General features: G+C 43.0%; 2 protein-coding genes across 6 annotated transcripts in view; one reads left to right on the top strand and one right to left on the bottom strand.

Moving 5' to 3' along the window:
- The window catches only part of prrc2c (proline-rich coiled-coil 2C), a 31,122-nt gene extending 19,633 nt beyond the window's left edge, over window positions 1-11,489 (top strand). For 2 of the 4 annotated variants that reach the window (XM_061825922.1, XM_061825924.1), the window contains exons 12-25: window positions 463-723; window positions 798-890; window positions 1,501-1,602; window positions 1,968-2,136; window positions 2,553-2,780; window positions 2,898-3,019; window positions 5,241-5,392; window positions 5,744-5,975; window positions 6,053-6,163; window positions 6,457-6,657; window positions 7,626-7,726; window positions 8,804-8,930; window positions 9,929-10,189; window positions 10,343-11,489. In XM_061825922.1, coding sequence (XP_061681906.1) covers window positions 463-723; window positions 798-890; window positions 1,501-1,602; window positions 1,968-2,136; window positions 2,553-2,780; window positions 2,898-3,019; window positions 5,241-5,392; window positions 5,744-5,975; window positions 6,053-6,163; window positions 6,457-6,657; window positions 7,626-7,726; window positions 8,804-8,930; window positions 9,929-10,189; window positions 10,343-10,591 — 2,409 coding nt within the window. In that variant the 3' untranslated portion in view covers window positions 10,592-11,489. The remainder of the gene's footprint in view (window positions 1-462; window positions 724-797; window positions 891-1,500; window positions 1,603-1,967; window positions 2,137-2,552; window positions 2,781-2,897; window positions 3,020-5,240; window positions 5,393-5,743; window positions 5,976-6,052; window positions 6,164-6,456; window positions 6,658-7,625; window positions 7,727-8,803; window positions 8,931-9,928; window positions 10,190-10,342) is intronic. The other 2 variants (XM_061825925.1, XM_061825923.1) reach the window with 2 other exon arrangements.
- A 339-nt stretch (window positions 11,490-11,828) lies between these two features.
- myoc (myocilin) lies at window positions 11,829-21,971 on the bottom strand. 2 transcript variants are annotated; one of them, XM_061825931.1, is made up of 5 exons: window positions 21,106-21,969; window positions 18,159-18,224; window positions 17,983-18,057; window positions 14,877-15,088; window positions 11,829-13,705 (listed from the first exon to the last, which is right to left on the bottom strand). In XM_061825931.1, exons 1-5 carry the CDS (start codon window positions 21,572-21,574, stop codon window positions 13,121-13,123), a joined length of 1,407 nt encoding a protein of 468 aa, XP_061681915.1. In that variant the 5' UTR covers window positions 21,575-21,969; the 3' UTR covers window positions 11,829-13,120. The 2 variants fall into 2 exon arrangements, with proteins under 2 accessions (XP_061681915.1, XP_061681916.1); XM_061825932.1 differs by lacking the exon at window positions 18,159-18,224 and having other exon boundaries at window positions 21,106-21,971.
- Window positions 21,972-23,624: the final 1,653 nt, after the last annotated feature.

The raw sequence follows: 23,624 nt of genomic DNA on the forward strand, positions 1-23,624 counted from the left end.
TTTTGGTATATGGCGAATATAAAATGTAAGTATAATTACGCTGCAGTAATGTTTGTAGTATATATTGCGATCTAATTAATTATGATAGACTCAATATCTACCTTGCATGAAACATCGGTTGATAACCATAAATGGTACACTTGAAAATTGAAAGTGAAGACATTAAACCAGTGAAATGTAAACAAGCTAATACATTGTAGCCACATTTGAAGAATGAGTTCTAAATGTAGATATGTCAAAAGTATGCCTGTTTATTAGCATAACAATAGCGATAGATTATTGGTTGAGGCCATTTTAACTGTTGCTAACCAAAACAGGAGGATTTATATTAAACTCAAGCATGTAAACTACCTCAGATTAATCAAAGTATTCCCTGCACTGTATTAACGATTATCTTGTCATGGGGAAACATTTTTGACTATATATCCATTTTAACGCACTGTAATTGATCCTTTACCTTAGCTCCCCGACATGGAGCCTGTGGAAACAAAGGAGTACAAGCCCGGTCCAATTGGCAAGGAGCGGTCTTTGAAGAACCGTAAGGCAAAAGACGCCCGTGGAGGTGAGGGCGAGGGAAGAGAGCCAGGAGTGCCGGGTGGCAGCACCGTCAACAGAGCCGCTGCATCCAGTCCCCCCACCAGCGACGCTGCGGTCACTGAGCTGGGCGGAGACATCGAGGGCATGATCACCGTGCCCTCGGCCGAATACACTAGCAACTCCAAGGTAAAATTTCCACAATCACTTGGGTTGCGCGTTGGTGGGGTTTAGCCAAAACGTTTGACATTTTTCCTTCACAGGAGTCTGTTACGGACTACACCACGCCCTCTTCGTCGCTTGCTGACAGCGTTCCAAGCGGAAACAATAAAATGGAGGAGAGTCTGGTTGCCAATGTGAGTATGCATGCATCCATCTAATGCAGTGATGGACAAACATATTTTTATCAAATACATGTTCATGTATTTATTATTCATCTAACTGGTTAATTGATTCAATTTTAATAATAGTAAAACCAAAAATTTTACATGTCTATATACAGGTGCCGTACATAACTCGAGATGTGGTCCCTTTACATAAATTTTTGGTCCACAAAAAGCACATCATCGGCATCATTTTTGTTTTTTCCTAAATTACCAAAATTGCTAAGTAACTAAACTTAATATTTAGACATTTTGTTACATGTTTTTTTTTTTTTTTTAATGGGTTCACAGATTGACTCCATTAACCCCCACCCAGGGGAACCGTAATGTTGTCCACTATAAAGATGAGTTTGACATGCCCGATGTATACTATTCCATATGCTAATTAGATTATACATAAAAAAATGAAAATTTTGTATTCATTTTTTATTAACCATATCATCTGACCTGGCACACTTACCCCTTTTGAATGCAAAAGTTTGGTCACTCCTGCTATACATTTAAATTGCTCAGAACACCTCTGATGTACTTGTAATCATCTAAAATGATGAATGAAAATCTTTCTTTTCCTTGTTATTCTCAGGTGGCGCTACCACACTCATTGCCTCTTCCTCGACGGGAGACCCTGCAGCAGAGCTCCCCTCTCAGTACAGTCTCTCCCGCTACCGTGGACCTAACACTAAAGGTATACATATCACAGGTCCAGGGTCTACGTCATTTTATGTGGCCCTTGAAAGCTTGCCCAGTTTTTCATTGGCTTCAAAACTAGCCATGAAAATGACAAGTGGGAGTAGTGGATTATTTTAATTCATATTTCACGTTTACTGAGGCAGAATAAGAGACTGCATCCCAAATACTTGTCATGGCCTCTTTAAAACCAAGGTACCACAACCGTAATTTTGGGCATGCCTTTATGGCCGCAGTGATTTGAGTTACCACTTCTACACATAATACAGATTTCCTATCAAACGTTGTCCATGATCTGGAAATTTGTGTGATCTTTAAAATGACAACAGCTATTTTGTTCTTTTTTTTTTTTTTGGCCATCAGATGGAGTCTGCTCGCAAAGCATGGGAGAACTCGCCGAGTCTGGAGAAGAACTCCCCAGTCACCTCCTCTTCCTCGCCTATCACATCCTGCGCGTCCTCTTACTCGTTCTCGTCGGCGTCCATGCCGCAGATCCCAGTGGCCTCAGTTACCCCCAGCACCTCGCTTTCCGGTAACCAACACCAAAATCGACCATGTATCAAAAATGTCTCGCGGGGGCACAAGTGGATACTTCTTTATTGGGCTCTAGTCATTAAAGTGCAACAGTGGTGCTGCTTTTCAGATGCAACCAAGCTGACAGTGGATGATTGAACTACATTGCTGTCACATTAACAGTAAATGTCTGTCAAAACTTTGAGTACTTTAATTTTCACACATTCCAATTCCAACGGTCAAGGAAGCAAAAATATTTGCTGATGGACCATGAGCTAGTTTGTTCGCACAAAGTTGTCAGAGGATCCATAGTTTTTCTTATATAGGCAATTATGAAATCTTTTGGAAGGGTCTTCTATTCTTCTTTTTTAGCATTTTGGTAATTTATGATCCCCCTCTCCCACCTCAGAGAAAAGTCAAATGATTTACTTACAGTTCATCATGCAGGATCGGGTACCTACACGACGTCGTCCCTTGGCACCAAGACCACCACGGCCTCGGACCCTCCCAACATCTGCAAGGTGAAGCCCCAGCAGCTGCAGGGTGGGAGCCTGACCTCCAGTGGCAGCAGTGGTGGAAGCAGCTTTTCTCAACTGGGCTGCATGCCCCCCCTGCTACCCCAGCAGCAGACCCCGCAGGTTTATGTGTCTCAGTCTGCAGCAGGTGAGACAAACGTGTTATTGTACTATGGAAAAGAATCCACTCGACCCCACCCGTTATTTATTTTATTTTATTTAACACTTGCACTGGTGAAAGTTTAACTACTACCCTTTTATCCAGGTTCTGCAGCTCAGATTCCAGCCTTCTACATGGACACTAGTCATCTTTTCAGCACCCCACACCCTCGCTTGGCCCCTCCGTCTTTGGCGCAGCAACAAGGCTTCCAGCCTGGCCTCTCACAGGTAAGCATAATTGCCTTTTATGAATTACATCATAATTTTTTCATTATTATTATTACTGTATATATTTTTTGGAGTGTCCAACGTGCTTATAAAGTTTGGGGGTTGGGGTAGGGGGTCTCTGTTACAAATTAGTTCTCTTTATTGTAATTGACATCGTAAACTGAGACCTGATTCTATTGACTTAAAGAGATGGAGTTCGATTTCATAACTATCAATTACAGTAACCTACTTCTGGCAAGGAGACTACTTTTTCGTAGTAGTTTGAGCAGGGTGACTCAATCAAAAAGGGACAAAACATTTTTGCTAAGCTTTGTTGAGGTGTGGGCTTAGGAGAGAAGGAAAAATCCTTCAAATTTTGGTAAGGAGTCTTTTTCTTTGGAAAGCTCACTAAAGCTATTTTCCCATATTTTTAGAAATGATACATGCACTGTTTTGAAGTTTGGCTAAGTGTTTTTTTTTTTTTTTTTTCCCTCCCCTTTGGTTGCAGTGACATAATTCAGAAGTCATTGGGAAATTCCACCCCTGAAAAAAAAACTCAAAAATTAAATAAAGCTAGTAACAAAATATATACTTAAAGAGCAGTGTAGCCACCGCTTAACTTTAATATAAGGATATTCTACATTTTAAATAGAATAAATGAAAAAATAATAATTGGAAAACCATGAAAAATCTAATAAATACTGTAATTTCTGGCCGACAGAGTGCGCCAGTTTATAAACTTCACCCAGTACATTTGTAAAGGAAATACCACTTGGTACATACATAAGCCACATCTGTGTAAAAGCCGTAACTGCCCGCATTGAAACGCGACATATTTACAAAGTAAGACGGTACACAGAGTTTTCAAAGTTTTAATACCTTAGCTTAGCTTAACATAGCAACAACATAGTAGTATGAACAGAACTGGTTAATTTAAAAAAAAAAAAAAAATATACCGGTTATAAAGGAAAGATACACGGAGCCACAGGACTAACAGACCCAGTTAAAAAAAAAAAAAAAAAAAAAACATGCCTAATTAGCTATAACAGGAACATGCTAGCGCGGCGCTAACAGGGCTGGTTAAAAAAAAAAAACGTACCACTAAAAATCAATGAGACGCCGCAGCAACACGCTAACAAGCAGTGCTAATGCTAGTGCAGCAGTAACAAGGCCGGTTTAAAAAAACAAAAAAAAAAAAAGTCACTTCATTGGCACATATATTCCACTGGTGTCACCCTTACCTGTTCCGCTCGAGTGCCCCCGTGCGGCCGTTAGAAAAAATGCACAAATTAGCTTCCGCATAAGCCACAGGGTTGAAAGAGTGGGGGGGGGGGGGTTGAGGCTTATAGGCTGGAAATTATGGTACATATTATACTTATAAAGTGCAAACTAAGGTGCTAATATATATATATATATATATATATATATTATATATATATATATATATATTTATTTTTTTTTTTTTTTTTTTTTTACTACTGTCAATATGGTGGGAACATTTCATTTCTCCACACATGACGGTGCACTTGTGAACTTCTCTATGCCATTTGGGGTTAAGTTTTGACAATTGCCATTCCTACTTTGCCTCTGAGGTAAAGTGTGCCGCACATAATGAAACGCATACACAAAGTAGTGTCCATCAAATCATTTAGTTGTTTTTTTTTTTTTTTACATTTAACAATATACAGTATTGTTAAAGTGCCCTTTAATTTGTTTACGCAACACTTGTTTTCGAATAATCATTTTGTGAGATAAATGCCGCCATTTCCATGGTACTTTTTACTTCGTCTGTGGCATTTTTTGCATTCATAGTGTTAGCTGTTGTTGTGATCGCGTGTGTTCCGGATGTTGTCCGGGCGCTGCTGGATGAAAGTGGTGGAGCAGAGCAGAGTCAATTTCTTTAAAAGTGAACGGGGTGACTTTTAACAAAAAGGTTGGTGGGGGGGGATTTCCTTAAGCTTTTTTGAAAGCGATGAGCAGTGAGTATAAGAAGAATTATTGGAATTTGGGTGCTTTTCTTGGTTTCACTGAAGGCATTTTTGCCACCTTAGCATTTATTTTTAGTAAAGCACACACTGTTGGTCTTGAAGCATAATAATATAGGTCATCGTTTTACCTGGTATCCTATTACTAATGGTAGCAGTTGACATCTCTGCATGTATTATTTATAAATTTGAATTGTATTATGTCACTGCATTCATAAACTTAAGTCCTCCCATTAAAGCCTTTTCTGACTGGTTAGCCAACAGCAGTGCAGCAGATACCCATCCCCATCTACGCCCCGCTGCAAGGGCAGCCCCAGCACCAACACACACACCAGGCCCAACTCGGACTCGGCGCAGGTCCTCCAGTCTCGCAGCCTCAAGACCTATTCAGCTCCTCGCTGCAGTACAGGTACTGCTCATTATTACGGAACACCACGGGAGGCAGCGGTAGCAGACATGACTCTGATGACTTTCCTTGAATCACACTTAGTTTGGCAATTTCAGGACTTGGGTAGTTAATACTTTAGACAGACTTGACTTTTTTTTTTTTTTTTTTTTTTTTTCATGAGACTTGAATTGATTAAAAGTTTAACTACATAACTTGACTGTCTTAATTTACAATATCCCTGTTTACTATGATGACTTGGTACTTGCTTGACCTCCGATGGTTAAAACTTTACTTTCACATATGTGCCTCACTCCCACCTCTGGCGGGAGATGATTTATGGCGTGAACTCTCACGCAATTGCTTTCAATTCAGGTCTCAGCAGGCGTTCATGCAGAGCAGCCTGTCGCAGCCCTCCATGATGCTGTCAGGGCCCTCCATGCACAGCTACCCCGGCGTGCAGGCGCCTGATATGGGCAAGCCTCAGTCCAGCCTGGCCTACCAGCAGCCTTCCTCCACCCAACATATCCCCATCCTGTTTGAGCCACAACTCAACCAGCCGTCGGGCATGGGGGGATCCCAACTTATCGACACCCACCTGCTGCAGGTAATGGCCCACTCAGATGAGTCTGTTCAATTTTGAAAAGTATGAACACATTCATGTAAGGCGTCGTGTTTGTTGAGGCTCGACAGGGGATGAATCAGCATTCCAACATATACTCGGGGCAGGTGCAGCAGCATGGCCAGAGCAGTTACTACAGCAACACCCAATCCCCCAGCTCTGGAATGCAGCAGGTAAATGAACTATTCAGAAACCCTTGATTGGGTCCCCTGCTTGACATTCTATAGGCTTTAGTTGCTTCTGCTGGACCTACTAATGACACAGGTTATACTAACATATCAACTCTGTTTCTCACAGATGTTTAGACACTTTAAAAAAAAAAAAAAAAAAGTCTCACCATACCACTCTTCAGTAGCTCTGCCTTGCTCATTTCCCACATCCTGTTTCCTAATACTTTTCTCCTTGCATCATAGGAAAAGTTTTCCTGTTATATTAAATCAGTAAAAAACAGAGCATCTACTTCCAGGTGACTGTCCCACTGCCAGGTTCCCAGCTCTCCCTGGCCAACTTTGGTTCAGGTGGCGGTCAGCCCCTCTTGGCGATGCCACCCACCCCTCCACAGGCGCAGCCCCCCAACATCGGCAGGCAGCCGCCCATCTCCCAGCCGTACCGAGGCCTCATGGGGCCCAGTCACAGTCACAGCATGATGCAGCCTCCCACCAGCAAGGTACTGTCAGGGTGTCCTTGCTACATAACTGATTTCTGTAGAAGAAGTCTGTCACGGACTTGCTCAACACATTAGTGAAGTTTTAAAAGTATGAATGCTCAAGATGATTTATTTAAAAAAAAAAAAAAAAAAATTCACATTTTTCATCTGATTAGAACTATCCCACCTCCAAAATATTCTACTCATGCAAGGACATCTAATTCTAATCTACAATTCCCACTTTTCCCTACAATTTCATTTTTTTACCTTCATTAAAAAAAAACATCTATTTTTCTCATTTGAAACTCTACCAACTCCAAAATTGTTGACTCATGCATGACCTAATGAAAATCTTTTACCACCGTTCCCCAATTCCCTTTTTTTTAATTGAATTAAATTGACCAAATCCTAATACATTTCTCAACCGATTCTCATATTCCACATTTAAGATATCTACAGAACTATTTTCCAGTGTTGTTAAATTCTCACTTCTTTCAGTATTTCATATTTTTCAAGATAAAATCAACCAAAGATTGCAAATTTTTACCAGATACTTCACATTTTTCAGCTGCTTCAAACCATTCCAATTTCAAATTGTGCAGCTCATTCAGGACCTTTATATTGCATTCTCATATACTATTTAACTACATATACCGACGATTGTGTTATAGATTATGTATGGCATTTGAGCAAATGTAGTTAGTACAAAATACAGAGCAAGTTATTAAACCAATTACGACAATAATTCAGTATTTTTGAATTTGCTAGTACTACTACTTTTGATCTCATTCTATACATAGGATTGTGGAAAATATTTCTAGGTAACCAATTAAATGATGAACAGTACGTACTAGCCTGTACAAACTACTTAATGGCATGCTTTTTGGAACCTTCAAATATTTTATGTCAGGACCATCGCAAACCGAAGACGCAATGTGTACGGTTGTGTACTGTGCTCGGCTTTGATTTTGAATTGCAACATGCTGCAGATGGACATGGACCTCAAGCTGTTTGGCGGCGGGATGGATGTGAAGCCTGTGACTCCTCCAGTCAGCGCCCGGAGCACCACGCCCACCTCTAGCCCTTACAGGTAAATCTCCGCTCTTTAATTGTTCAAAATGCATTTTTTTTTAGATATACCGCAGTCCATTGAGGCAGCAAAGGAGGTCGAACCCCGAGGAGTCCTTGGGGGGGGTAATTCCAGACTCAACCATAATGGGTGCTAATCTATGAATTAGGGAGAGAAATGTACCCCTCCCACACACTTCAAATACATGAAGTAAATTTAAACCTGTTAAAACAGACTTTAACATTTTCATCACCTGCTCACACTGTCAGGAAATGCAAGACGATAAAACATCACTGAAGTGACTCGAGCTGACAGTTCTCCAAACAAGGGGCACAGTGTGCCCGCTTCAAGCAGTTTGTCACTAGATTTACTGTGCAACTGCCATTAAATCAAGTGAATTTAACATTGCAAATTTAGATACCTAAATATTCAACAAAAATACATCTTTTAATCGAACAAAAGTCCTTTAACTTACAAGCAACATGTGGAACTCCATAAACAGGCTAATGGAAATGAGCATAAATGTTACAATTTTTATTATTAACCTTCAAACAACTGCTCCTTTAACACACAGCAAAGTATCCATAGAGAACATAAAACAAAGTCATGAAATGTACATTTTCTTTCTTTCATAATACCGATTTTTGCATAGTTTCAAATTACCATAATTTCTGGTCTACAAGCCGCGACTTTTTTCACGCGCTTTCAACCCTGCGGTTTATGGGGTCACCAGGCGTTAGTGCGGCGCTAGCGTTAGCGCACCTGGTTATAAGCCTCAGTACACAGTTTAATGCTAGCCCCGCGCTAGCGTTAAACCAGGGGTGTCAAACTCATTTTTTGTCGCGGGCTACATTGAAGTTCGGGTTTCCCTCAGAGGGCCATTTTGACTGGAACCATAAAAATCATTTATTGCCTCATCATAAATGTGTACCGAGACTTATGACCAGGTGCGCTCTGTAGGCCAGGAATTACGGGATAAATGTACTCCATTGTCCAAAACACCTCTCGCTTGAAGATTATCAGGACTCGGTACTCTGATGGAATCTCTTTTGTGCACGCCCGTATGATACGCAGTAAGGCTGTCATGTCTCCATCCAGGGCAAGCTCCACTTCCCCCAGCAGCCAGTCGGCCAAGTTGAACAGCATGTTGTACCAGAAGCAGTTTCAGCCCAACTCTGGCAGCATGAGGATGACTCAGCACTTCCCCGGCCAATTCAACCCTCAGGTGGGACAACTCGGTTCGAGAACAGAACAAGGTTTTAGCACCCCTAGGCCATATTTTGGTCCATATACTACCAATAAATATATTCAATGGGTTAATGTTGCTTACGTTTTAGTTATAAATTATACAAATATTTATTTCTTCACATTTTCAAGTTCCCATTAATGATTTAAAATCACTGATGTGCAAACCTGGATAACATGTGGAGCTTCTTCTTTGGGTACTGAACTTGGGAATGAGACGATGTATTCGCCTTTTAAACTAAGCGAGAACGCAAACGGCACGCCATCCGCCATGATAGCGGATAGCGTGAGGCAGATGGCCAGAAAATCACTTCCTGATTGGTCAATATTTGAAACAGCACCCGGGTTACTTCCCTTGTCCAGACTTGCGTCCCCTTCATGTTTAAAGAAAAAAGAAATGCTGACTTTGGCGATTTTATTTGCTGTTGAATATTTACGGTCAGTCGGGTTATGGGAAACCTAAATATTTTTATGGATGGCCCGATCGGCAATGCAGTAACTGCAGCTGTAAATTTATGCCAGTAGGGGGCGCTCCAATATTGCACACAATGACTTTTGGTCCAGCTCACCTGGAGTGGTGGAGTGGTGCTCTGTGACAAGTCATCAAAATTCATTCAGACTCAGATTCTTGTTTTAAATTTGTATGGGGTAAAGTCACTCGGGGTTTTGAAGGACCCCTGAAAAGGACAGACTTCCTGTTTTTTCTCAAATATGGCTTCTTTGAGACTTGGGTTTACAGATGAAAGTTATGCCGAGCAAATTTCTTAAGCTAAGTGACGCTAGCTTTGGAGGCTAATGGATTCCTCATGGGAGACATGATGAAGCAGCATGTTGCTCATTGCGCCAGTTTCTGCACCACAATCATCGGTTGTTCGCGGTCATCTTTAGTGCGATCCGAAGACTTTGTCTGTGTTTGTGCTGTACAATCGATTACGCCGCTTGATTTGTAAAATGAGTCCTTGACGTGCGTCCCCGCAGCTTCTGTCCCAAGCCAACATGGTGTCCCCTCTGGTGCGGGCCCCTCACGCCAACTCGTTCGGCGGCGGCGCCGGCATGCAGCGCTCCCCCATGGGCCCGCCCATGACCCCCAACATGGGCGGCGGCCTCATGCCGCATCCCAGGCCTCAACACCCGCAACACGGCCAGCACCTTCAACATCCTCCTCCCCGGGGGCCTGGCGGACCCCCCATGCCACCAAGGGGCACGCAGGCAGCTCTGAAGGCTGAGCAAGACCTCAAGGTGAGCATTTTGCCGCGTGCTTTGAATGTAGCGATAAAAGCCAGTCATTTAAAGTTTGAAGGGGGGGGGGAATAGAACCAACACATTTGTGCAGCAGTTTTGAGCTTATCTCATTTGAGACTCTTGCCAACTTTTGTCTGATTGGTCCCTCAGGCCAAGCAGCGCGCCGAGGTCCTGCAGTCCACCCACAAGTTCTTCTCTGAGCAGCAACAGCTCAGCAAGGCGCTCAAGCCGCCGCCCCAGCTGCTGGACGCCGCCCCGGCCCAGATGCCCCAGCTGCCGCCCCCCAACCCGGACGCCGACAAGCCGCCCCAAATCTCCTCGTCTTCGCTGTCGTCGGCCAAGCCCGTCCGCACCGGGCCCATCAAGCCGCAGGCCATCAAGCCGGAGGAGGGCAAGTAAAAAAAATAAAAATTGGGAGAATCCAGACAGCCGGCAGCCTTCTATCAGCTGTGCATCCCTGCGTGCGTGCGTGCGTTCGTGTTTTGGGGAAAACAGAAGTTGACACCGACCTGTGCTGCTTTTTTTTTTTTTTTTTTTTTTTAAAAGAGGAGGATCACCTTGGCCTGTTCGGTTAGTGAAAGAATCTTATTTTACGGTGAAAACAATCTTGTCAATCGAACTTTTCGTGACATTTGAGCTCCATTTCACGACAAGACACATCCTCCAAAATTGTCTGCTTTTTCTTTCCCAATGTGAAAATCGCTTTTTCTCTCATGCGCGTGACAGGATGTTCCTGGATATTTAGCCAAAGGTTAAAACAGCACAGGGAGAATGTTGCCGTAAAATTGCGTGAAAACACACACACACACATTCATAAATATGCAGGAGGCGCTGCATTGCGGATGAAATATGTTGGCAGATTTTTTTTTTTTTTTTTATATATATATATATATTGATGAGAAGCATCAATGCTGTTTTCCTCGTGTCTGCCTTCTGTCCCAAACAAGCAAGCAAGCAAGCAAACAAAGCCGAGCACGCTCTGGTCTCATCTTTTTTTTTTTTTTTTTTTTCCCCCCCCTTCGCCTTCTCCATTGGAGGCTCCCTCACACACAAAATGGCCACCTTCCTGTTTTCCAGGCTGCAGAAGCAAGTTTGGGGAGATGAGTGAGTGGATGACGGATGGATGGATGGATGAATGACCGAGAGGGAGGGAGTAATTGTCATGATTTTATTTTTTTTTCTTTGTTTTGTTGTACTTGTACAGGGGTTACATCGCTGTATTAAAATATGTATGGTCTTATTTACATTCTCTTGGTTTGGTTAAAGAAACTAATAAAAATAAAATACTGTTAAAGGATTCAAGTCTACCTTCACTTTCTCCCGCTCGATGGATTTTTACTTTGACAAAAGTCGCTATTGAGAGAGAGCTTGTGCAATTGTCACTTATTTTATTTTTTTTAAATTGGAGAGCACTACTTATTGAATAAACCTCTTGAAAATGTGTTAACCAAAATCTCTGAAGGACAATTAAATAGTTACAAATTGGCAGTTTATGGAAAAAATGTCTTGACTAAATAGAAAAATGGAATTGAAAAAGTCTGTCCAACTTGTCATGCAGGCTATGTTTAAAAAAAAAAAAAATATATATATATATATATATATATGCCTGGAAAATCACATTTGTCTAAAACAAGTGTTGTCATCTTAAATGTTTTATTCCAAGATAAACATCTGCACATGAGATGACTACAGTGTTCATGCAATATCATTGCAGCCTATCGCAAGAAAGCCATTTCCTAGGGGAAGAGAGAAAAAAACAAAGTACAATGGGAATGGCAGTACTATACGTAGTACTCAATGTCACACATGTACAAAGTTAGCACAAAGTACCAAGTGGCGGTATGGACACACACAAAACAAAAAAAACGAACATCAGGTACAAAAATAATTTCTCTTTGTGGGTACAGGTGTGCTCGGCCTGCCACACACATTTTTTTTTAAAGCATTACACCTTAATATGAACTTTTTAACTTGACAGTTTTTTCCTCCAAAATTTTTTATTTCATGATTGAATCAGGTTGTACTCTAAATTAAAACTCCTTTTATTCTGAAATGCCATTTTTTTTTTACAATGACAAAAAACATATGCCTATTAATGAAGTTTTTTTTTTTTTTTTTTACTTGTCTAATTTTTTTTCCCCTTACATTTGGTGGTGAGTGTAGTAATGTAAAATTGTATAAACCATTTTTTTAAGTAAAAGTGTATTTTAAAATATGTTAAAAGTTTTTAAAAAATTAATTACCAAAGATTTTTTCCATTTACGTATTTTTTTTAAGAAACCACCACACCCGAGAAAGAACCAGCAATCAGAAAAAGAAGGCATGACGGACAATGTGTCTATCATTTGCTGCATATTGGTGAAGTAAGGCTACGTTCAAATCTTGTTAGCGGTTGTAAGTTCCCCTTTCCTGTTAAACGTAAAAGTTTTTTCCCCCCATTAAAAAAATGGAAAAGTAATGTAAAACAGGGTTTTAAAAAAAAGTCAAGTAAAAAAATTTTTTAAATTAATGAAAAAAAGGTTTTTGTGTAGATTTTTTTTATTTTATTTTAGTATTTCATGGTTTTGTTTTCCACTTGAAGAAAGTACAACCTGGCCAAATTATGCAAATGTAAAAAATTGTGAATGAATAAATGTTTTGCTTTTGCATTTTTACCTTTTTTTTCACTACCGTCAACCATTTGGATGTTTCATTCACATTTGTAAATTATGAAAATGTCAAATGGAAAACTCCAAATATTAAACACGAACCAAATATTAATGAAAATGTCAAAATCCAAAGTTAAAGGTCAAATTGGGATATAATGTACATTAAAAAAAAAAAAGTGAGTTTTGTGTAGCCTTTAAGCCAGCCTTAACAAAAAGCTCAGAGTCTTTGAAGCGGGAGCGGGCGAGCTAAAGTCACTTCTCTTGGGTGGGGGAGGGGTCCTCAAGCCGCGGGCGTGGGGCGCCCCAGCCGCACGTCGTACGAGACCATGTGGAAGTTGTCCCAAGCGAAGAGCTTCTTTTGCGTGGGGTTGTAGTCGATCATGCTGTTGTAGCGGTACTTGTTCTGGAAAGGGATAGCCAGGGCGTGACCGCGGCTGCTTTCCGTGTCGTACACGTAGTTGACGGTGGTGTTGGCCGCCGCGTAGCTGGCCACGGTGTAGAGGCGGCCGCAGATGACGAAGGCGTTGGCCACGCCGTTCTTGCGAATGTTGGTTTCCCAGCTCCTGGTCACCCGCAGGTCGTGCGGGTCCAGCCGGGACAGCACCACGGCGCCCTTGGCCTTGCTTGTGGAGTAGACGGCCCACAGGCCGCGCTCGTCCACCGCCAAGTCGATGTCGGTGTAGCCGCCCCACGAGTACGGGAACTGGCCGTGGAAGCCGGCGTGGGGAAGGTCGCGCCGCGCCGCCACCCTCTCCGACGCCAGGTCGAAGCGGATCAGGGTCCGGCTGCGGCGCCGCTGGTAGTACAGGGAGCCTCGGTACAGGACGCCGCCTGTGCCCTCCACGGGCTCCGGCAGCAACACCACCTGGGCGGCCGCGCACAAAAATCAACACGTTTACTTATGTTTCTAGTCAAAAAAAATTTAAAAAATCCTCAAACGTACAACAGTATGAATTTAAAGGCAACATTTTCCCAAAAATAAGCCTCAAAACAATTTCACATTTTGCCTTCAAAATCAATTGCCGTTTTAACCCAAAGTTTAAAAAAAAAAAAAAGCTTCAATTTACTTTTACAAAATGTGCCCTCAAAAGTCCAACAATTTTGCATTTCAAAAGCACATTTTATGGGACAATCTGCCTCAAATTTTACAAAATATGAATTTGAAACTTCTCAGCCCAATTTAAATAGAATGTCTCACTCTTACTCTTTACTAAAGTAAAAAAAAAAAAAAAAGTAAATCACATTTTTTAACCGACGTGTCCCGGAAAAATAATGCCTCCAAATTGAAATTCAAGATGCAAAATCTCTAGAAATATGTGGTTCAAAAACTTTTGTCGGCATTTTCTGGTGGAAAAAAATTTGCCTCAAAATTTAAAAATGTGTCGAAATCTGAAATGTGTAAAAAATATGATTCAAAACTCAAACAATTTTGATTGTTAAACCCTTTCTGTAAAAATATGCCTAGAAATTGCAATGTAAGATGCAAAATTTCTAGAAATATGTTTCAAAAATCTTTGTCAACATTTTTGGAAAAAAATGTCTTTAAAGTCCAACAATTTCATGTTTCATATACAAATTTTCTGTGGGGGTGGGGCGGAGGGGTGCCTCAAAATTCTAAAACGTGCCAAAATCTGAAACTCGTAAAAAATATGATTCAAAACTCAAACAATTTCATTCTTAAACCTTTTTTGTAAAAATAATGCCTCAAAATTGCAATTTAAGATGCAAAATTTCTAGAAATATGTTTCAAAAACTTTTGTCAACATTTTTGGGGGGAAAATGTCTCAAAAGTCCCACAATTTCAAGTACAAATTTTCCGGGGAAAAAAATGTGACTCAAAACTGTAAAACGTGTCAGAATCTGAAATCCGAACCCTGGACAAAATAAGACTCAAAACTCAAACAATTTCATATTTTCAACTTTTTCCAGTTTAAAGAAAAGTCTCACAATTGCAATTTTCGACCCCAAATTTGCATAAGAATATGCCTGGAAGTGAAAGCTTACAGGCTCGGCCTCAAAAGTAAGAATCACCGCACCTTGGTGGGGAAGCCCTTGGAGAGCTGCTCCAAGCTTTCGTAGCTAAACAGCTGCCTGACGTCGGAGCCGACGGTGTCGATGCGCCACACCGTGTCGGACCCGTGCGGGGTCACGGCCTCGGGGTCCTGCATCCAGACACCGTACTTGCCCGCGATGCTGTCGGCCTTCCTGTGAGTGACGGGCTCGGACACGGACGCCAGCACGCCGCAACCTGGAAGGCAGAAACTTTGTTCACTTCACAGCTGCTCCCTCTGACCGACTGCCTAACTAAGTCACGAACTGATTAACTATTTACTGAGTGACTAGCTAAGCCAGCTAAAGAATTAGGTGAACGACTGACTGACTACTGACTAATCGGATGACTTTCTTTCTAAGTGATTAATTACTAAGTGACCACTAAGTATTTGACCAGGCGACTGACCAATTGACTCAGTGAGCAACTAAGTAGTTGACGAAATGACCACCTTGACTAAGCAACTGATTGACTGACTAACCGACTCACTGACTGAATGACTAACAAACTGAGATACTGACTCCATACAGTACGTATCCAACCAACTAACTGACTGACTAAATAACCAAGTGACCAACAAACTGAACTACCCAGATCACTAAACTATTCCGTTTTACTTTGGCTAATTTTCATTCCTCTCCTTTCCAGTGCGTCCCTCCATCTTCCTAACTGTTCCTCCGCCTGCTTTCACAGCAGATCACAATATCGTCTGCGAACATCATGGTCCAAGGGGATTCCAGTCTAACCTCATCTGTCAGCCTATCCATTACCACCGCAAACAGGGAGGGGCTCAGAGCGGATCTCTGATGCAGTCCCACCTCCGGCTTCAATTCTTCTGACACACCTACGGCACATCCCACCTCAGACAGGGTTACTTCTGGTCAGAACCGAACACCCAACCAATCGCAGTTACGCTCTCTTAGTCACGTGACGTTACGTACTAAGAAAGCGTGACTGGATTGGCTGGCTGTTTGGTTCTGACCTGAAGTAACCCTGCCTGGTGGCGGAGTCACGGGGAGAACATGCAAACCCGACACAGGGAGGTCCGGGATTGAACCCAGGTCTTCATAACTGTGAGCTGCGCCACCGTGCCGCCTCATAAAGTATGTTTGTTGCTTATACAGTACCGGCACAAGAGGCTATAGCTGAGCGGCTAATAACCAGTAATGATTAGATGCGTGCAAATATCCCTGGCTGATGAACGAGCCTCAAGTGTGACAGCCACGGCGTTTATCCCGTCAGGTTGACCCCAGGGGAGGTTAAAGAAGGACAGATTTGGGTGCGTTTTCTCAGTTTTGTTGCAGTTTAGTGCAGAACACGTCGGCATCTTGGCCTAGCTAGAACGAATGGTCTGGAATGCTAAGCACCGGCGACGTCAGGGGCGGGATCAAGGATGTTTCTTCCGGGTCTGGCTGTCAAAGCTGACACATATCCAGCCAGATTTTGCTTGGATTTCAAAAATGTTCTTTATTTTCTTTTTTTTTTTTCAATTAATGTCCACAATATATAATAAGCGTTAGTTAGTTAACTGCGTCGCCACCAGACCGGCGAATGGCGGGAAAACCAGCCCAAAGCAATTCCCGCCAGATGCAGGATTTGGGGGCACGAGGGCGGGTTCGATTCCAAGGACCACGTGCGCACCACACGTGCAGAGATTTCCCCTGATCCTCTTCTGGCCGCAGAGATGGTGAACAGAGGACCCCCCCCCCCACCCTCACCCCAAAAAAATACTTGTTGAGAAAGTCAGCAGAGTGTGACACTGCTGTTCAGACCCTCCACCTCCCACCCCCAACGCAATGCTATTTATTAATAGCACTATTTGCTTTGGGGCTGTCACCATGGAGGGGGGGCACCTTTCAGGGGTGTCGTGTTTATCAGTGTCATGTTTGCGAGGAAGGCCTGACTTCATTGCAACTCTGACATCAGTAAAATTACACGAAAGCGAATGTGAATACTGAAGTCTTAATAACTGGAAACATTTTGGGTTGAAAAAAAATCTAAATAAAAAAAATTGGGCGACGTATTCATTAACACTGAAAGTTGAAGAAGGCAATGGCGTCATTCTTTTTTTTTAATAACCACCAGGCAGAAAAACATTGCGGAGCGACACAGGAAGCAACCACCCCACCACCTAAAAAAAAAAATCCAACAAAAATAATTAAATTGGGCTATATTTATTACTAAAGTTTCCAAAAAAAGTTATATTTTCAAGAAAAAGTCATATATTTGAAGAGTTTTTTTAGAGTTTTTTTTTAAATGTTTCTTTGACACAGACCCATTAAAAATAAAAATAAAAAAAATTGTTGTTTTTTTTTAAGGAAAAAGTACTTTGAGAAGAAAAATTACATTATGGAGGAAGAGGTCATATTTTAGATTTTAAATGCACATTTTTAGTTCTTTATATATAGCTAAGGTTTTTTTTTAAGGGGAAAAAGAAGACATTTTAATGTTTTAAAAATATTGTCTATTGTCAAGAAACCAGTTGTACATTTTTGAAGAAAAGTCCTATTTTCTGAGAAAACAGCTGTATATTTTTTTGAGAACGTCATAAAATGTTTAATTTTTCATAAGAAAAATTTCCAAAATAAAACAAATATTTTGTATGCTATGTTTGGAGAGAAGAATTGTTGATTTTTTGCATGTGTGTGTGGAGTTAGAATTCAGACATATTTTATTAGATTAAAAAAAAAAAAAAAACATCCACCCATTTTCTTTGCGCCGTTTATCCTCACAAGGGTCGCGGGGAGTGGTGGAGTCTATCCCAGCTGTCAACGGGCAGGAGGCGGGATACACCCTCAACTGATCGCCAGCCAATCGCAGGGCACATAGGGACTCACAATCACACCTAGGGGCAATTTAGAGTGTCTTATTAATGTTGCATGTTAATGGGATGTGGGAGGAAATCGGAGTGCCCGGAGAAAACCCACATAGGCACGGGGAGAACATACAAACTCCCCACAGGTGGGGCCGGGATCGAACCCGGGGTCCTCAGAACTGTGAGGTTCAACACGTTACCAACTGACCCACCGTGCCACCAAAAGTTGCCCTTATATTTCTAATTCATCATCAGAAAGGAGAATCCAGTGCCCTACCTGTGTATTCTTCAGGCGCCGGAACTTGGGTCACCTCAGCTTTGAGCTCCTGGAAGCTCTGCTGCCATGCCGGATCTGTCACACAAACAAGAAAAAAGACCGACACAAACGTTGTCGAAGAGCACAAAGTGTTTGTGATGCGACAAATCCGACGCCGGAGCGGGGGAGCATCTGACCTCTTAAACTGCCCCCGTCACCGTGCCTGTTGGGTCGCCCCATCAGTTGGGACACGGGACTTGAACCTGAACACACACAAATGCGCGCTTAGGTCAAGCGTCACGGCACCCGACGTAATCGACGAGTCCACGCTTTGTATTATTCGATTATATTGCGATATCAAGATGTACTGAAGAGTCAATTGAAGCAGCGCCATGAATGAAAGCGATAGTCGGTGAGGCCACGGGGTGGGGTGGGGGTGGGGTTTTGTGACAGCAGGAAGTAGACACCCGCCCTTCCGGCCGGTGGGAAGACGATGTGGCGACACGGAGGTAGACAATACGACAGGACTCAAAGGATTCGTGGACAAGGTGCGCACAGCAGGAGCAGCACAGTGTCCTTTGAATTGGAGCAAAAATGTGGGAAAAACATAATTATTTTATTTTTGTCAATAGGGTATGTTTTGAAATTGAAAAGCAGCCACCACTTGCTTTGCTTTGAATCACAGAAGCCCCCAAAAAACCTCTTATTTTTAAATCCTGACAAATAACCAAGAATGAAATCCATAAAAATCTACTCAAATGAAAGCACTCCGGTGTGTTATTACACCCCACTTGTAAAAGTTGAGAAAAAGTTCAACGCACACAAACGAGGCTTAATGATCCGAAAAGGCTTTTTGAAATGGCTTTCGTGCGGGGGCCGCTGAGGATGAAGAAATGCTGGCCGGCGACGTGGTAAAAGTCAAATGGGGCAGAAAAAAAAACTTATAATAATAAAAGTTGGGAAAACAGAACGGGAGGCAAATCGGAGGTTAAGGGTCAAAGTCATTCATCAGCGCTGCAGGTAAACACGTTGTACACTTCAGTGTGTACTAATGCGTGGATGTGTGGGGTCCAGATGTGCTTTCATCTTTGTTTAGGACTGCCAGAGGTCCTCTACGGACCCCTTGTGTGGTCAAGGGGATGTTTATTTTCTAGAAAAATAAAAAATAAAAAGTCCAGTACAAGTTAAGAAAAAGACAAAACAACATGTGTAAACAATGGTGAAGTGTGTAACGAGTGACTCACTTTTTCCACATTTTGCCGTCAGTTCCACTTTATTGCACCCGAAGGATTTAATGTTCTTTGGGGGGATAAACGGACGAGCACGAGGGGATAATTGGACGGACGTTTGACCCCTGCCAAACTCAACACCGGAGCTTAACCTCCTCGGTGCCTTGTATGGAGCTGGCGACCCCAATCCTACACCCCCCAGCCCCAACGTGATCCCCTCGCTGGCGTCATGAAAATCCTGGAGCGCGTAAGCTCCGCTTCCAGGGCGTGCATCGCATTTCAACCTCCTCGGAGAGCACTTCGCACCCTGCTCGCCACGCAAACTGGCGAAGCCGAGGGGCCGTCATAAAAGCTCATAAATAGCCAGCTGAGCCGCGTGTCCGTTTGCGTTCACTTGAAAACATTAGTTGTCGTTTCAAAGACCAAAGCGACGCGGGGGTCGGGGGGGGGGGGGGTGAATGAGTTATTGCAAAAATCCATCCATCCATTTTCATCCTCACGAGGGTCGCGGGAACTGCTGGAGCCTGTCACAGCTGCCAACAGGCAGGAGGTGGGGTACACCCTCAACTGGTTGCCAGCCAGTTGCAAGGCACATGGAGACAAACAGGCGCACCCACAATCACACCTAGGGGCAATTTACAGTACCCACTTAATGTTGCGTGTTTTTGGGATGTGGGAGGAAACTGGAGTGCCCGGAGAAATCCCACGCAGACACGAGGAGAACATGCAAACTCCACACAGGTGGGGCCAGGATCGAACTCGGGTGCTCAGAACTGTGAGGCCAATGTTTTGCCAGCTGATCCACCATGCTGCCCATTGCAAAAATAAATAAAGATGCATGTGAATTAAATGTCTTCACTCATCTTCATTATTGGAATAATTATGGAAATGTAACCAGAAATCAAATCTCTGTTCATGTTTGGTCACATGGTAAGTTATCATTTATGGTATATAAGAATTTGAAATTTTGGTACAGATTTTCACAAGAATCACGGAAGTTGACACATGATTTGCCTTTGCGGGCCACGTAAAGTCATGTGGCGAGCCAGATCAGGCACCCAGGGCTTGAGTTTGAGATCTGTGGTCTATAAATACGTTAAGAAAATCCATCCATCCATCCATTTTCTTAGCCGCTTATCCTCACAAGGGTCACGAGGAGTGCTGGAGCCAATCCCACCTGTCAACGGGCAGGAGGCGGGGTACACCCTGAACTGGTTGCCGGCCGATCGCAGCGCACTACAAGACAAAGAGCTGCACTCACAATCACACCTAGGGGCAATTTAGAGGGTCCAATTAATGATTTAGAAAGTCTTTATTTTTTGGGGGGTGGGGGCGGGGTGATGATGTTACAAAGCATCAAGATTTCTTCAGAAGAATATTGCCCTTTTAATTTTTTTAGTGAAAATCTAGAAATTGTTTTCACTCCATTTTCTACCCAAGCATAATATCCATCCATCCATTATCCAAGCAACCTATCCTCACAAGGGTCACAGGAGAGCCGGAGCCTAACTCAGCCAGCTTCGGGCGAAAAGCGGACTACACCCTGAACTGGTTGTCAGTCAGTCGCAGGGCAGGTATCGCCACCCTCACTGAACCGATCCCAAGCAAGTCAGGCATGTGTCACCATCAGTGACTCTCCTAAGCATAATAATTAAAAAAAAAAAAAAAAAATCTCCTTAACCCTCGGTACATAGTTTCTGGTTTCAAATTCATCCCGCAGGCCGGATTGACCACCCCTCGACAGCTATTTTTGGACCGCGAGCCATATGTTTGACACCACCGATGTAGCCTGACAAATGACACTAAAGCACAGATCCCATCCTGGTGTATCATGATTTCACTTGCGGACTGACCAAAAACTCCAACAATTGGGAGAGACATGGAGTAACGGAGCGTACTGTGTTGCGCTTCTTACCTGCAGCGGGTCTCATCAGACCCCCGTCCGGCACGGCCGGGGTCTGCGGGGAGCACGGTGTGTTCCTCAGCGTCTCCGTCTCCCTCAGCATCTCCTCCAGGCGTCTCTGAAGCGACCCCAGTTCCCTCTCCAGGCGCTCCTTCTCCCCCTGCAGCAGGTTCCTCTCGCCCACCGCCCGGTTCATCGCCTCCCGGAGCTCAGCCCCCGAGTCCGCCGCGGTGGCCCCCGCGACCCTTCCTCCGTCGGTCAGCCTGGACACCAGCGCCTCCAGCGTGGAGAGCCTGGCCTTGACGGCCTCCATCTCGGGGCCCCCGGCCTGGGGGCAGCTGGCCTCTGCGGGGCTGGCCACGGTGAAGGTGTACTGGCATCGGCCGCTTCGGTCGTTGCCCCTCCAGAGGGCGGCTCGGTCCTGGGCGTCACCCCGTGGGGCAAAGAACCCCACGAGGCACATGCAGAGCAGGAGGAACATGATGGAGATGTGATGAGTAAATCCCAAATGGACTTTTCAAGGGTTGAGTTTCTTGGGTTTTGGTCGCGGTCGGCTCCCTTACGAGCGGGTCCCTTCCACTGATCTGCCCCCCGTCCCCTTCGCTCATATTTATACGGTGAGCGGAAGAGGTAAAAAGGAGGGAGTGAGTGCTGGAGGGAGGGGAGGAAGATGGATTTACGGGAGAAGGTGGAGGCTCGTGTTTTTTTCACTCTTTCAGCACAGCTTTCTATGAACCTACTGCTGCCCAAAAAAATATTTTTAATGGACACTGTGTGTTTTATTTAATAACCTAGATATGATTCATCGCACAGTCCAAGAAAATCTGAGCTTCATCGGCATCGGATTCAGTTACAGCAGTCTCCCCTTTCGTATAGTTGGTTGGAGGGTGGTGTCCGAGGGAGGGGGTGGGGTGGCTAGTTTACGAGTCAACTGTTGCCAAGCAACGACACCCTAAGGTGATAACAGCGCAAAATGGGGTGCCATGGATGTTGTTTACCACGTGTGTGTGCCAAAAGCAAATGATTTGAATCATCTAAAAATTTATTAGTAAATAAAAATTATTGGACGCATTTTTTTTTATTCAAAATTATTTGGCATGGTAAATTTATTTTCAAATTAATTTCACTTTTTTTGACAAAAATGTGCATTAACTTTTCTTAAATTGGCTGATGTATTTCAATAAAAAAACAAGTAAAATTTACATATGCATATGTTAAAAATAATTATATTAAATACAAAAATAAGTATCAATAATATATAACATTTTTCTCTGTGAAATTTTTTACTGTACATGTACAAAAGATGGTTTCACAAGTATCTTTACCTTTTAAAAATAATTATAGTAAAGACCACACTTCAGCTCTGCCCAAGGTGGATCGCACGCTCACTTTTAGCTACTGTCATGCGATAGCTGCAGTGATCCTGTTTATTTTCAGATAAGCGGCACGATGAAAGATTCGCTCCCGAGATGCGCAAGCCAGTCTTTGAAAAAAACACGCACGGGCCTCCTCGTTTTCAACTTCACGTTAGGCAATTTTGTTTGAGTTATGAAAGCTGGGGCGTCTTCTTCTGTATGGTTACATAAAAAAAGCGAGCAGTTCTGTACTTTTCTGACAGATTAGCACCTGGTAGGGGTTTTAAGAGTGATTTTTCCTCCCCGATTTGCTCAAAAAGCAGTCAGGACTTATGATCGTAGCTGTTAAATCACTTGAATATTAAAAAGCGTTCTGACAGTGAGGCCAAATTTGGGCATTTTTCAATTTCAGCACAGGTTCGACTGTTGGGATTTCTCTGAATAATTATCCTGAGCAATATACCGACGGAACGGGAGTATTAAAAGTGTATGGAAGGTCCTGAATGCGCCTTTTTGCTAATATTACACAGTTTTATTTTTTGTGCAGAATTCTAATCTTAAATCCATTATGAAGGAAACATTGCTGGATTTGCCGGAAAAAGACGGAAATGAAGCGGAAACAGCCGAGTTGGAACGTGACAACAATAGCGAGCATTGGAATACATAGTAAGAACGACGATTAATTTTCAGATATTTTTAGCGATGAACACTATTCTAAAAGGTCCCAGGAAGACGGTGAGGAATACGACCTTTATAAAGACGTTAAAGGTTATCAATTGAGCCAGTTAGACAGCATACACGTTCGAATGCAGACGAAATGGCTGGCTATAAAGAAAATTCCGAGCATGGCAACAAAGACTGGTAAGCATTTGTGAAGTCCTTATTTGGTTTAGTCATAAACTGATCAATAATAAACGCTACGATATCCTGTATGTAAATACGACGTTTTCGGTCTTGTATTAAAATTATGCAAACGACGTGTATTTAGTAAAATAGGATCGCGACCACCCCGGCTGTTCATTGTACAGCGCGATGGATCTGCCTGTGCTTATATGACAAACTATCTGCAGTGTTTACCTGTAGTGACGTCAGAGGTCGGCAGACGCGTTTTTCAGACAGGGGAAACTAGATCAAAGTTCGTGGACTTTAATTCATAAACCCTCATATTTTTGGGTA

The sequence above is a fragment of the Syngnathoides biaculeatus genome, chromosome 7, assembly GCF_019802595.1.
Source record: "Syngnathoides biaculeatus isolate LvHL_M chromosome 7, ASM1980259v1, whole genome shotgun sequence".
NCBI classification, from domain to species: Eukaryota; Metazoa; Chordata; class Actinopteri; order Syngnathiformes; family Syngnathidae; genus Syngnathoides; species Syngnathoides biaculeatus.